Genomic DNA, 14,909 nt, shown 5'->3' with positions numbered 1-14,909 from the left:
CCAGAGCAAAGATACATATGGATGTGAGTGCCCATATGAGCCCCAGTTTCCAGGCAGTTTTAATTGGGGGAAAAAATCCCTTTGGGCTGAAATCGTATCGCCATTGTGATTTCAAAGGCAGCATTTTCAGAGATCAAGCACTTTTTCCCTGTAGTTTAGAAATTTCTGTTCTCAGAACTTTGACCTTGATATAATCAGAAAGCTCAAAGCCCCTCGCATAGGCGAATCTCTCTGTCCTCTCCGTCCCTGAAAAGCAGACAGTAAGCAGCAGGAACAGTAATGTCCCAATTTTCCAGATGAGGAAATTGAGGTGCAGAGAGAGACACACATAGGCTTCTGAGGGCCCCTCTGGGGACCATAGGCCCTCCCCAAGGAAGCCGGAGTCTCCCACAGGGGCAGCCTCTCAGCATCTGAAGAAAACCCGTTAGAAATAATCCACTAATAGAAAAAGCTGCTTGGAGACAGCAACCCGTTTGTCCTGTGCGGTGTCCTGTGGAGCAGCTTGCTGCGGGGGCTGGGTTTGGAGTCCTTCCTCCAACAGGAAGGGATGTTCCTGGGAGTTGTTGTCGCTGCTGTTTTTATTGTTACGTGTTTTTTAATTTTTGGCCGAGATACTGCTATTTGGAATTGTGAATTTCACCTCTCGATACTGTTGAAGATGTTAGGTCTGATTGTAAATAACACGCAGAAAAACAACCTCTTAGAATATGGTAGCCAACTGTTAGGTTGTTTTGTGGTTTTGTTTCTGTTTTTAAACATCCTACCAAGATCCAGTTCCTGCAACTTCATAAGGAAATAGCCAGGGATTTACCTGAACAGTCTGCCTGCCTTCTTGAGAAAATCGGGTTTTCTCTTCTGATTGACAGCGTCGCACTGATGAATCATAGTTGCTGCCCCAATGTCATTGTGACCTACAAGGGGACGCTAGCAGAAGTGAGAGCTGTACAGGAAATCAACCCGGGAGAGGAGGTGAGTGCGTGGCCCCTGGCGGCTGTGGCCTAGGGCTTCCGACGGCTGTGTTAAAAGGCGGCGTGGAAAAATCAGTGTGGCCTCCGTGGACGAGAGTGGCTGTGAATGACTCTGGCAGTCACAGTGTGTCCACCCGTAGGCCCTCCAGGGTTAGTGATCAGATCTGTGACCTATGGCTTGGACTCCCACACTTCTGCCTTCCGGGTTGGTGCTCACCATTTCCATATGTGGCTAAGAAAAAAACAGGAAAGGATACATTTGAGCTAAATTCCTTACAGAGATTTGTAGAGCTATGCAGAGAAAGGAGACGACCCAAATGACCAAAATGAAACCTCTTGAGAGTTTCTATATTTCTTTCTTTCTTTTTTTTAAAATTTTTATTTATTCAGAGAGAGAGAGAGAGAGCGAGCAAGCATGAACTGGGGAGGGGCAGAGAGAGGGAGAGAGAGAATCCCAAATGGGTTCTGCACGGTCAGCACAGAGCCCGACATGGGGCTCGAACCCACGAACTGAGATCATAACCTGAGCCGAAATCAAGAGTCAGATGCTTAACCGACTGAGCCCCAGGCGCCTCGAGAGTCTCTGTATTTCTGTTGCCAAATAATTGAGCTTGAGCTTTTTTTTTTTAATGTTTTATTTATTTTTGAGAGAGAGAGAGAGAGAGAGAGAGAGAGACAGAACATGAGTGGGGGAGGAGCAGAGAGAGAGGGAGACACAGAATCGGAAACAGGCTCCAGGCTCCGAGCTGTCAGCACAGAGCCCGACGCGGGGCTCGAACTCACAAACTGTGTGATCATGACCTCAACCGACTGAGTCACCCAGGCGCCCTGAGCTTTTTCTTTTCTGATTAGTGAACTTCTTCCCCCACAAGGTCAACACTCTTGTTATCTAAAGAGAGAAAAAGCAACTGACCAGTAGCTGACGAGTTAAACCTCCAAGTGACACATCAGCGTTTCACAACCCATCAACACCACATCTCAACTCCAGAGAGACCGCTTTTGAGGACTGCTGTTCAGGTGGTGGCTTGTACATACCCTCAGGGCAAGTAGGGGCCGGCTGTGACCGAGAGGTACCCTCCTTGTCTCAGGGACGTGGAGAAACCCAGGTGTTCGGTCACCTGTGCAGTGATTCCCTCCCCTTTCCCACAAGCTGCCTCCACGACTACCTTCTAAGACGCGTCATCTCCAGAAAGCTCAAAAAGGCTGCCTGGCAAATTGCCACGTGAATGCTTTGTGTTCTTAAATGAAGAATAAAATCTCTAGCAAGGACACGTGGATTTGTAATCACACCCTTTAGAGTCAGGTTCAGTTGGGTGATCTCCACTGCCATTTTAAGGTGCCTATCTGGGTATTTTAAAATTTGAAGACCGTGATCTGTGTGCCAAATGCTCGAGGCCTTGGCTTCTCTGGAAGTTGTTAACCAGCCCACAGCCATCCTAGGAGCTGAAGTCCAGGGCACAGGTTAGACTTCCTGTCGTCTGCTTCATTCATCAGGACGAGGGGACCCTGTTTTGGGCTGGGGCACCTTGGGTACCAGATGTCTGGCGACTGCCGTTATGCCTCTTCTGTTAAAATAGACCCATCTCAGCCGGCCGGAAAGTGAGTCACCAGGCTCCAGTGCTCCCACAGGCTGGCTGGAGACTGAGCGGTTTGTCACCTAGAAGGGCTCTGTCTGGGCCAGAGCGGTGACACTGAGCGGCCTCTGTCGCCACCTTCTGGGCCCTGGTGTCTGTTGCGTCTTGTGTCCATCAGTCATTTCAAAGAACTGAGGCAGCTCTGGCCACGCGAGGCCGGGCAGGGCTGGCTCCTGTTGTTGGTTTGCCCTCACGCTCCGACAGATCTGAGATGCAGCGACCCCCCTTTGGGGAAGTCACTGCCTTGGGGGAGACTTGCCCTTCAAAGAGGGCGTCGGATGAGCTGCGGGGTCTCCGGTGCCGCCCCTGGGGTCTGGGAGAGCTTGGCTTGGCTGTGCCTGCAAGCACCTAGCCCCGCGCGAGTGCCCCCTGCCTGCCTGCCAGTGCCCGAGGTTACTGGCACGTGGACGGCTTTGTGACATCCATCTGTTCAGTCAGACATTTGCCTGATGGTGTGGGATGCACAGCGAGCGCTGTCCCAGTGAGTAGATAATGGCCAGTTAAATGCCCGTCTCCTCCATATGCTCCAAGCCCCGGTTATAGACCCCGTTTGAAAAAAGCAAGGACGGGAGAACCCAGTGAGCCCAGAGGCAAGACTTTTCCAAGTTCTCTGGCCCAGCCGGGTCAGGCAGTGGCGTGTTGGCATCCTGGAAGCTGTGTCCTCCCTGTGCTGACTTGTCCTGCCCGCCGGGCCCAGCTTCTTATCCCGTTGCCAGCTGATGGAAGGGAAACCTATCAGTGTGTATGTGTCCATGCTTCCCCCCCAACCCAGCGATGCATCTGGGCCGGCCCAAGCTGTGCAAGACAAGAGGATAAATAAAGGCCAGGCAGAGAGAGGCCAGGCCCAATCTCAAGGATGATAGAGTCTTTGCCCAGTGGGGCCTTTGCTTCTACACGTGTGATGGCATCATGTGCTTGCTGGGACAAGTCCACAGCTTGCTGTCTTCGGGGAGGCCGGGGTGGGGAGGCTTTCAACCCTCCAGTTTACTGTTTGGTGGGCTTCTGGATCCTCTGGAAGGTGGCAAGAGAGGCCCTTTCTCTCCATCACAAGGAGGTGGACAACACTGGGGGACTGCTGACATTAAAGAATTCAGTGAGCTAAAGGGAAGAACATACCCCAAACTGTGGCTTCCTCAGTGCTCATCCCTGTAAGTGTTTGCAGAGCCACAGAAAGGATAAGGAGCAAGTTTACCTGTAGCAGCTGGTGTTTTCCACCTTTCGGACCCCCTCAGGTTTTCACCAGCTACATCGACCTCCTGTACCCAACCGAAGACAGGAATGACCGGTTAAGAGATTCCTACTTCTTCACCTGCCAGTGCCAGGAGTGCACCACCAAAGACAAGGTAGGCCGATGGGGTCAAGGTGCTGACCGTAGCCTGCGTCTCAGGCCCTCGCTGCCAGTCGGGTATCCTGTCTGACTTGGGGTGTCTCCTCCTGCAGTATTTTTCACATGTCTTGCCAAGGTGGCTAGAAGGAAGCTAGTTACACCAGGCCTCTGTTTAAAGCCGATTCTTACAGCTGATTGAAACATTTCCATTTCACTGTGCATATAAGAGAAGGATTTGCCAAATGGCTATTTCTTGGAAAGAACTGGCTGCTTAAAAGAGAGGGAAGGGAAAAAGCACACGAGAGGCTTTCCAACCTCTTCACGAGAATAAGGAACATTTTCCCTGGCATTGCCAATATCATTTTGCCCATGCCACCCTCCTTATTCTCTTGATTCATAGATGTGTGGACACACATATCTGCCCACCTGGATAAGGACTGTCCAGAAAATTCACATATATATATATATATATACATATATATATTAATATTTATTTATTTATTTATTTATTTATTTATTTATTTAGAGTGACAGAGAGCGCATGAGCAGGGGAGGGGCAGAGAGAGAGGGAGAGCGAGAGAATCCCAAGCAGGCTCCGTGCAGTCAGTGCAGAGCCCCGTGAACTGTGAGATCATGACCTGAGCTGAAAACAAGAGTCAGATGTATAACCGATGGAGCCACCCTGGTGCCCCTAGAAAATTATTTTTGTTTGTTTTTTGTAAAAAGGTAATGGAGTACTAGGTTTCCCTTAGATGCATTGCCCGATTTCCTTTCATTCTTTTGTAACTTTAGAATGGGCAAGCCTCAAAATACACTGTTTGAGGGGTTTCCCCATCAGTGTCGTCTCCATGGGAGATAACACCTTGCACTTGTGGACGTTTCCCCCAGGATAAGGCCAAGGTGGAAATCCGGAAGCTCAGCGATCCACCAAAGGCGGAAACCATCCGTGACATGGTCAGATACGCACGCAACGTCATCGAGGAGTTCCGGAGGGCCAAGCACTACAAATATATCCTTTACAACTTTACAACAGAAGTTTACTGTCCCTTGCCTTCAAGAGGTGCCAGAGAGCTGGGAGGAGGGAGCAGAAGGGCAGGTGTAAGGCTTTGAACACGAAAGAATGAATGGCTCCCAGGAAATGTGGGAAGAATTACTGACCACCCATGACTTGGTGTCAGCCACGCCCAAGTTTTACGATGTTGATTTCATCTTCTTTCTCCTCGTTTCACTAGTTTGGCCAGGAGCTGGATGTGGGGGGAGAGTTTTATTGTGCAAAGTTGTGGAGAAGAATTCCTTGACAGCCCTCATTAGTTGGGTGTCGTACTCCAGGCAAGCACAGCGAGGAGGGCTTTGCTTATATTATTGTACCCAGTCCTCACAGGGACACACAAGAACACACAATGTTGCCATCCCCGTGTAGCAGGTGGGGACAGACTCTCAGGTAGCAAGTAATTTGCCCAAGGGACAGAGCCCGCCAGGATTTTTCCCCCGGTCTGCTGACTTCCATAATCCATATTCTTAACCATTACATTCTAGCATTTTCTTGGGCTGAAAATTTCCCCCACATTTATACTGGAGGAAATTGAAGAAAGGCATGTTTTGTTTTGTTGTTTTTTCAGCATAAAAAAGAACTTTTTCTTCAGAAATGCTTCAACCGAAGTACTGAGCTTGGGTGAAGGTTTAAATTTAACTAGAAGGTTGAGATTTGTGATCCTAAACATGGTTTACAGCTGACCTGAGGGTCTGTTCCCTGTGGCTAAAAGTTTTCAAATTGTGTTTGATAGTTGAGGTCTTCAGTTTTCTTCTGAAGTTTGTTTCTTTAAGAAAAAACACATTTCTTTAAGAAAAAAATAATTGCCAGGGTGCCTGGGTGGCTCAGTCGGTTAAGCGTCCAGTTTCGGCTCAGGTCATGAATTCGTGGTTTGTGTGTTGGAAAATTTAAAAAAAATTTCTTTAAAAGAAAAAAATAATTGCCTTTCACTTTTGCTTGGCTTTCTGTAATTGACTTTTGCAGAGGGCGAGGGTAGGGGCGGAGTGCACCCGAGTAACGGCTGGAACCAGCCTTTGGAACTGTCCAAGCCGAGAGGCCTCAGCCTGTCCTTTCCTTAACGCCAGAGCACCCCCTAGTGAGCTGCTGGAGATCTGTGAGCTCAGCCAGGAGAAGATGAGCTCCGTGTTCGAGGACAGCAACGTGTACATGTTGCACATGATGTACCAGGCCATGGGTGTCTGCTTGTACATGCAGGACTGGGAAGGAGCCCTGCGATACGGACAGAAGATCATTAAGCCCTACAGGTGATGGCAGTGGCTGTTTCTGATCGTCTTAGCGGGGAGCAGAATTTGGGGCTTGGAAATGAGTACCTCAGCTGTGTTGTTTTCTGACCGCGCTGTGTGGGAACATGCTAGAACAGCGTTCTCTCGCTGCACCCACACCTGGAGGCACAGGTGCAGGGTGCTTCTGCATCAGGCCTGGCATCTGGAAGAGAACGCTTGTAGAGGCAGGTGTGAGGTTATGAAGGGGGTGCTGGGGCAAGAGCCCTCCCGGGGCCTCTCCAGGGTGCTGTATCCAAACTAGTTAATTCAGATCCGGATTAAAAAGCCACTGGCTTGTTTCTTTTTCCTCCTGTGCCTTCCAAACGAAACACACTTATTACCTGGTAAGTGGTGGTCCCACATCCCTGCTTTTCCATCGTTACTCACACCATCCCCTTCTTGTGTTTTTTAAAATTGCTTCCCAGTTTGCAAACAGGGAAGTGCCGGGACCATTGAGTTGGCTCTGGTTGGTTACCCATTATCTACCCTGCTAGTTCTGAATACAGCAAGTTGGATTTTAACTTAGAGTAATAATGAATGTTAGCCCCGGGGAAGTTTCCTGTCGAGAGGGTTTTTAAACCTTAAAGTGTGTGACAGATGGAGGTCGTGGCAGTTTCCTCTGGCTCCGATTAGCCATTTCAGGGCTGGGATAGCCTAGATCTTATCAGTGGGGCACTTGTTAAACACATTACCATTGTGCATTTGCAGGGTCTCACCAAGACCAAGTGGCTCAGAATCTCTGGGCATTAGCTCTGAAATCCCTGTGCCCCAGAAGCACCCCAGGTGTTTCTCCTGGATTTGAGAAGCCCTCAGTTCTCCCTCACTATCCAAGGTTGGGGACTGTAAAGTTTGGGTCTGGTCTGGATTTCCACTGCCTTCCCCTTCCCCTGCGCTACCCTGACTAGCCATCAGGGGGAGCTCAAGGGAAGCCAGCTCCTAAAATCTGCTCTTCGAAACAATTTGCTACCTCACAGACTCTCTCACAACCTATCTTCTTCCTGAGGTGGGTGACAAAGTCCTCTGGGCTTATGCACAGAGCCTTCTGTGAGATCTAGAGGGAGGGAGGGTAGGGATGAGAGAGAGAGAGAGAAAGAATGAGAATGAATGAAATAATCTTAGCTTTGTGCTCCCTCTCCCAGCTGGGCCTTGCTCTGCTGGACACTTCCTTAGCTTGGTGAGCCCCTCCCGGAGGCCAGCTCTGGCTTTCTGTGGGGCCACTGGCACCAGCGCTTCCTCCAGGCAGCGTGCTGCCTGCCCAGGAATACAGATAGAATGCGTCGTCTCGTATGGATGGATCTTGAGGGTAGAGCTGTACAGACGGGTCTGTAAATAAACACCTGCACACACTCGTACATTCTCTCTCCCCTCGTCCTGTGCCACCCATAAGCTGCCTCCTGCTGTCTTTCCTGGGCAGGCCCTACCAGTCGGCCTTCAGTTAAAACCAGACAGAGAATGGGGCTCTGGGTGGCTCCATCGGTTAAGCGTCTGATTCTTGATTTTGGCTCAGGTCGCGATCGCACGGTTCGTGAGATCGAGTCCCACATTGGGCTCTGCACCGACAGCACAGAGCCTGCTTGGGATTCTCTCTCTCCCTTTCTCTCAAAATAAATAAATCATCTTTAAAAACAATAGCTCCCACTCCCCCAAATTATTCCCTGCTTTTGAAAACAAAACAGAGAGAACGCCTACTGTATGTAAAGCCCTCTGCTGGACAACAGAGAAAGCAAACCCAGAGGAAGTAGGTGTTCTCCTGACTTCAGAGAGCTGACAGCTTTGTTAACTCAAGTGACAGCCATCGAGTGTGACAGAAAGTTGGGTTCTGGAGACACGCGGGTGTGTGTATAACACTGACAGGCGTTCTGTCTTTTTACTGTGAGCGGATAGGCCTAATCTGCCAATGTCTGTGAGGAGACAGGCCCAGATAAATGGGGCATTCACTTTCAAAGATGTTTTCCCAGTGCCGTGCTTTGAGTGCACCTAAAACAAAAACCTGGGACTGGGGTCGAATGTCATGTTTTCGGTGTTTTTTGCAGGATTTCTCCTGCAGTTTCGATGTAGCTTTTCAGAAACACACACACTTGCGTGAAATGAAGCGCGTCTGCGTGCTCAGACAGGGTCGAACCATCCACGGTGTCCACCCAGAATTTGCCAGGGCCTGGAGGAGCCTGGCTGCCATGGGGTCATGGCGCCTGGCCTGCAGGCTGCTTGGCGCCCTTTGACGGTGGCCTGTTGTCTCCTCTCTTCTTCCAGCAAACATTACCCTCTGTACTCCCTCAACGTGGCCTCCATGTGGCTGAAGCTGGGAAGGCTGTACATGGGCCTGGAAAACAGAGCTGCTGGAGAAAGAGCCCTGAAGAAGGTGCGTCTGCAACATGAGGCTGGGGGTCCCGGTGCCCCGCGGCCCCTTTGTCTCCTGCCCTCGCACCTGGTTGGGCTGAGGGACTGAAGTCATGGAGAACCACCCAGCTCTGGATCCCCCCCTGGCAGGGACGTGGGAGGCAGGGGGTTGGGCAGGTCGGGGTATAGTAAGTGATGGAGCCTTTGCCTTGTCTGTATCCGGGCCCTCCCTTGGGGAAGGGCTGCACACACTGAGGGAGGCTGGCTGTGACTCTAGGCACAGCCCGAGCATGGGGGGGATGGGGGTGCCGCCCCCGGCCCGCATGAAGCCCTGGAAGTGGACAGGGGCCACGGGGCGGGTCAGGAGACTGTGGTGAGGGAATCGTCCGTGTGTCTGCCTTTAGGATTGGGATTTATGCTGCCCAGTTGAGGTGAAATCAAGGCAGTTGGATTGAGAGAGTTCCTCAGGATTACGATGATGCGTTTGCAGTTTCTAAAGCGTACTGAAAAACCATCATCATTGTTCATCAAGTACCAGTTATGTGCCAGGACCCTTTCAATTCTCACAAAAATGATACAGGTTTTCTGGTAGAAAAATGGAGATTCAGTCGGAGGCCTTCATTCAGACTGGGGTCTTCCTGAGTCGAAAGCTCCACTTGCCCAGGCTGTGACCAGCACACAGGGGACACTAGGACCCTGGGCATGTGCCTCCCTCGGTGTTTGACTGCTCTGTGGTGCCGGTGGGTGAGGGGGCCTGGCCCTGACCTTGCACCTTACGGTAGCTGGAGTCACCGTCCCGAATATCAATTCTCGTTCTTTACGTAGCAGTTAACAGTTGAGGAACTGTAATCTTTGGGTCAGTCTGTTGACTCCTATAAGAGAGTGTGTGTAAGTGTTGGGGCCAGACTCTCTCAGACTTCCTAGTAGACTACTTAGGTCCCACATCCCAAATGGAAGGGTCGAGACCTGACCAGGCTAGCAGTGTGAGCTAAGCATGCACTTTTCTGTTTTGAAACCATAGAATTTACCTCCTAAGATAACAGATTTGTTGCCTTGGTGAGTTGAGGGAAAGTGGGCCAGTTAGGTCAGAGTTGCAAGGTGCTGGTGTTTAGTAATGAGGTACGAGAACAGCGAAGGACGAAGTAGCTCCGAAAAAGGACTGTGAATTGTGAAATGAACACAGTAGAGGCATTTGGACAGGACATTCCCGAGTGTCCCGAAGGCTCACGCTGTTCCTTGGCCTGCCTCCTTTTGGTTTGAGATTTAGGAAGAGAATGGTACAACGGAAAGGATCATCTATCAGAGTCACAGGCCATCAGAAATTCCCTGTTCGGAGGGTGGGAGTAATTTAAGTTTTTCTGCCGCAATAGAGTTGAATACAGAACAAAATAAATTCTTGCCTATAACATTTGGTCTGTACTTCCTATATGCCGGATGCTGTTCTAAACACCGTATGTGTTCTGACAACTCGGAGGCATCATTCTTATTTCGCAGATGAGGAAAATGAGGCGCGGAGTAGTTAATTGCCCAAGGTCACACAGCTGGGAAATGATGGAGCCACTGGCACCTCTTCGGTTTCTATTACTTCACTGTAAAGATGCCTTATTAAATATGTTCTCTCCAGCTGCCTCAAATGAAACCTGCAACGGCTTTGAAGTTTTTGGTTTTGTTTTTGTTTTTAAGAATGCGTATTACAAGGAAAGCATGCATTTTTCGAAAGGGAAAAACGACTTAGTCGTGTCTTAGAGATGAGCAGTGTCGACTAAAATCAAAACAGGTTCAGTATGAAGTTCACCGTGGCCTTTTCTGTTCCAGCACCGTGTGTACTGGGTTCAGCACAAATAATTCTATCCCTACAGCATTTTCTACTGCAAGATCTGGAATGTCATGAGATCAGTTTCTCTGTATCATTTCTTCAACCGTTGTAGAATGTTGTACTCGGCAGTACAGACTGGGTGACTAGTTGGTCATCAGATAATCTTGTCCATTAAAAAGAAAAGAGAGAAAAGAAAAGGAAAGAAAAAAAAGCCAGACTCTGGAAGAGAACATGGCTCCAGGAGCCAGGATGTATCCTGTGCCTTGGAGCAGAGAAGTCTTAGCTGGAGTTAAGTTAGCCCAGGGTGCAGGTTAGGGGAGGGGGAGGGGCTGCCCTCAGGCTCTCAACCCTTTCCTCGTCTCCGTCTTTCCTAGGCCATCGCGATAATGGAAGTGGCTCACGGGAAAGACCATCCGTACATTTCCGAGATCAAACAGGAGATTGACAGCCACTGAAACTACGCCTACATGTTAGTTTTTATTTAAATGTTAGTGCAGAAGCCTTCAAGGATTTGAATATTTCATTCAAGTTGTACACATCACTCCCGCATTTCTGTAAAATCATTGGAATGAAAAACAATACCTGCCCTTAAACCTTACACATGGCCCCCCTGGGAATTGGTCTTAATCTTTAATCTTAATACCAAAATAATTTTTGAATGCTTTTCTCCCCCCCTCTCCCCAAGAGATAATGGCATGGTTTCAAATATCATATACTTTGGAAAGATTGAATTAAAATATGCGATTCTTTTCCCTTTCATGCCTGTTCTAATGTGCTGAACAAACCTGGACGATGAAAGAGAATAAAACAGATAATGGTATCGGAAGTTTGTCTTTTCTTCTGTCTGCGGGGAGGATTTCAAAGTGGCAGTGGGAGCCGGGTGTGGGAGTGCGGGCGTGGGGGGCAGGCGGCCACTTAGTCTGTAGTGACTTTCAGGGATCAGTGCCTGTGGAGGAGAAAAGAGAGAAGGTACAATTAAGTGACCTGCGTACCACCCCCGCTCCCCGGGCAAGAGAACGTGTCTGTCTTGAGTCATGGGTCTAGTATCTGGAATCCCTTCCGTGCATAAAGGTGCATCTTGCATGCTTGGCTTCCTTGGCTTTTTTTTTTTTTTTTCGTCCTCTGTCTGAAAGCAGACTTTCCATTTCTCATTTCTGTTGACTGTTCTATGCAGTGCTGTCCGTGTTTGGAAACAATCCAGGATAAGCTTGAGAAGGAAAAAAATGTTTTTTTCCTTACCAACTCTGTGTTATTGAGCAAACACTGATCCCTCCCCGCGCGGCCGGCCGGCAGGAAACCAGCTCCCCACTGCCTGGATGGCAGCAACCAGGGGACTGTTTGTTAGCAACAGCCGCGGAGGACAGGGCCAGGGACCGGGCTTGCTTGGGGTGCAAGGGTGTTTCCTGGAGGAGTTTCTTGCAGTCCAAAGCGAGGAACTTCCCCATTAGGTAATAATTAAAGCCTGTGAGTTTACACTTCAGCTTCCATAGTGTGATCCGCAAGCAGCTTGAACAGCTGAATCCTGAACGTTACCCTTCCTGCCTCATCGACACCCACACGCATGTCTCACGCCCACACATCTCACACCCACACGCCTGTCTTGCACACACAGTTAATGGCACACAGTGGGATTCAGGCAGAACGCATTCTCTTATTCAGAGAAGTGCACTAAGATGCTTATTGAACACCTACTGTATGCAGAACGCTGTATGGCTCTCCACGTGCAGAGATGAGTTAGGCACGGTCCTGGGTCCTGGTTCCAGGGAGTTTCACCTTTTAAGAAAAGGCTACTTTACTCTGTAGCTAAGCCTACGATAAGCTTAGCCCACCACCTCCGAAGGTTTTTTAAAAAAAAAAATTTTTTTTTTTAACGTTTATTTATTTTTGAGACAGAGACAGAGCATGAACAGGGGAGGGGCAGAGAGAGAGGGAGACACAGAATCTGAAACAGGCTCCAGGCTCTGAATTGTCAGCACAGAGCCTGACGCGGGGCTCAAACTCACGGACCGCGAGATCATGACCTGAGCTGAAGTCGGATGCGTAACCGACCGAGCCACCCAGGCGCCCCTCCAAAGGTTTTATAAACCTTCTGAAAGTAACAGTTTCTCAATTGTACATAATACTGGAAATGTGAATTGTTCTTTCTTCTTGTCAACTCCCATTCTCCAGATGTAACCCCTGGAAACCATGTGCTTACGTGGTCCCAGGTTTTCCCGTGCCTGTGCAGGATGTACATGTAAATCGATTTAGAAAACCAAAGGCAGGATGGTACTGACATACTGTTTCAGAATCTGTCTCTGGTTTAACAATATGGACCTGTTTTTATTCCAGCTTTTACAGATTTGCTTCATTCTTTTTAGAGTCAGAACTTTGCAGTGAATGTGTCATATTTTATTCATTCTGTTTATGGACATGTGGTTTTTCCAGGTTGCTGTTCCTGTAAACAGTGCCACAGGGCACAGTCTTAGATGCGGAACTTTGCTGTCAGGTGGGACCATGTGGGGGGATAGATTCCAAGAAGTGGAATTTCAGGACCAAGTACTGGCGACTTTTTAAAATTTGAATAAATATGGCCACATCTCCTTTTTAAAACACTGCAACAGGTTCTAAGGCTGTAATATTTGTAGTATTTGTTTTCCTCTACCATCATAACGGCACTGTACTATACTATTTGATTTTTTTTTTTTTTTTTTTTTTTTTTTTTTTGGCCAGTCTACTGTGTGAAATACTTTGCTTGAGATGCATTTATTAATGAGGTCGGGCACTTTCTCCAAAACCGAGGAATCCGTATGTTTCGTCTGTGAGTCAGCATTCATGGCCATTGTCTATCCTGTTTATGTCTCTCATAATCATTTATAAGAGCTCAGTGTATTTTGGGATATTAGCTCTTTGCCATGTCCTGAAAATATTTTCTCTCTCTAGTTGTCCATTATTTTCATGACACTTGCTATAGAGAAAAGATTGTTCTCATCCTTAAATGAAGAAAAGAAATAAAACAATTTTTTTAAGTCTTTGCTCTACCTGGAATTATTTTATTTAGTAGAGATCCAGTTGTACTCTTTAAAATTAATATTCAAAATTGCTAGCCACTTATGGCGGCATGATTTATTGATTTATTTTCCTCTGCTGATCTGAAATGGTCCCATTATCATTCCCTTAAGATTTAGGTTTATTTCTGTATTCTTAATTATTGTGGCATCGCCACACTTTTAGTATCTATTAGGGCTAATCTTCTGTGTTCTCTTGAATTTTTCTGACCATTCTCCCACATTTAGCCCTCCGAAGTACTTGAGAATCCTTTGGCCAAGCCCTCTCTTGGCCTTCCCTCCTCCCTCACAAAGTGCTCTTCGATACTAGAACTGCATTGGAGTGAACTGACCTCTCCATAACATGTGTCTCTCTACCCAAGAACGTGGGGAGTTTATCAATCCATCTGCTTTGCCTCAACACGGGTAGGCTTTGTTTAGACAGGTCCTACACATTGATCTTAATTCTTAGATTTTATGTTTTCGACAGCAGTTATGAATGAGCCCTTTTCTTCCATTGTGTTTCTTAACATGTAAGTCAGACGGCATTTCCCCATTTATTTTTATTAAGGGAAATAAGAGGTAAAATCACAAAATAGACCTGTTTGATCCTGCTTTTTGTCCTTTCATCGCAGATCTGTGTAGGTTTTCCTTATATTTATCTTATGCTCTTGGGGGTTTCTTCTCTTTTAAAAAAATGTCCTTCTCCAGTTCCGTGCACAGCCTGGAGATAAACGGGTCTACTAGGGGTTACTGTTTTATCTCCACATTGTACGATAAGGCCGCTTTTTCTGTTCGTTATCCAAAGAAAATGAGCTGAGTCCGTTTACTCATCCGCGGAAGAGAAAACAAATTACTGCTTGTTCCTCTTTTCTCCCCATCTGCTCGCCATCCCCTTTTCACCCCAGAGTGGCGCACTGTAGTCTCGTTTTTGCGGTGTGACATAAGCCGGGACCTCAGCGGGTCCAGGCTCCTTGTGTAGTGACAGGGTAGTAAATGAGTAACACAGAAGCGCGTATGTTGTCCCGTTACTTATCAAAGGTCTGTAAAGCATCCACCCTCTTCCCCAGGGGTTCTCACTGTGTGTGTCGATGGCAGCTGAGGGGCTGAAATAAGGGCAAGGCAGCCTTCTTTAAACCTAGACAGGAGCTGCTGATGACACTGAAGGACAAACCAAGGATGGGGGTGTCCCAGAGCAGCCTAGGGCCTGCGGTTTCCAAGTCGGCGGCTTGGGGTCTGAGGAAGTGACAGCTGCGGGCTGGGTCTTGGCGCTTGGTAAGGGTTATTGTGGCATTTGTGAGAAAGATCCCTTTCTAATGTAGTCTTCACTCCATCTGCCTAGTGATCACCCTTGTCAGGTTTTTTTTTTTTTTATTTTATAATAAGGACAACTTTGGAAATTTCAAACAATCGGGTTATACAGGAATGAAAAGTGGGTAGAAGTAAATGGGCTTTAACAGAGTGAAAATGCAGATTTTCCTAGACCGT

At 48.1% G+C, this 14,909-nt stretch overlaps 1 protein-coding gene across 1 annotated transcript in view; it reads left to right on the top strand.

The window, feature by feature from the left end:
* SMYD2 (SET and MYND domain containing 2) overlaps positions 1 to 11,215 on the top strand; it is a 50,718-nt gene extending 39,503 nt beyond the window's left edge. Inside the window, exons 7-12 of the mRNA XM_060643833.3 lie at positions 867 to 969; positions 3,835 to 3,945; positions 4,818 to 4,938; positions 6,050 to 6,224; positions 8,493 to 8,601; positions 10,770 to 11,215. Coding sequence (XP_060499816.1) covers positions 867 to 969; positions 3,835 to 3,945; positions 4,818 to 4,938; positions 6,050 to 6,224; positions 8,493 to 8,601; positions 10,770 to 10,850 — 700 coding nt within the window. The 3' untranslated portion in view covers positions 10,851 to 11,215. The remainder of the gene's footprint in view (positions 1 to 866; positions 970 to 3,834; positions 3,946 to 4,817; positions 4,939 to 6,049; positions 6,225 to 8,492; positions 8,602 to 10,769) is intronic.
* Positions 11,216 to 14,909: the final 3,694 nt, after the last annotated feature.

This window comes from Panthera onca, chromosome F1 (genome assembly GCF_046562875.1).
Source record: "Panthera onca isolate mPanOnc1 chromosome F1, mPanOnc1 haplotype 2, whole genome shotgun sequence".
NCBI classification, from domain to species: domain Eukaryota; kingdom Metazoa; phylum Chordata; class Mammalia; order Carnivora; family Felidae; genus Panthera; species Panthera onca.
Note: the sequence above shows the minus strand (reverse complement) of the source record. Positions and strands in the feature narration are given on the sequence as shown.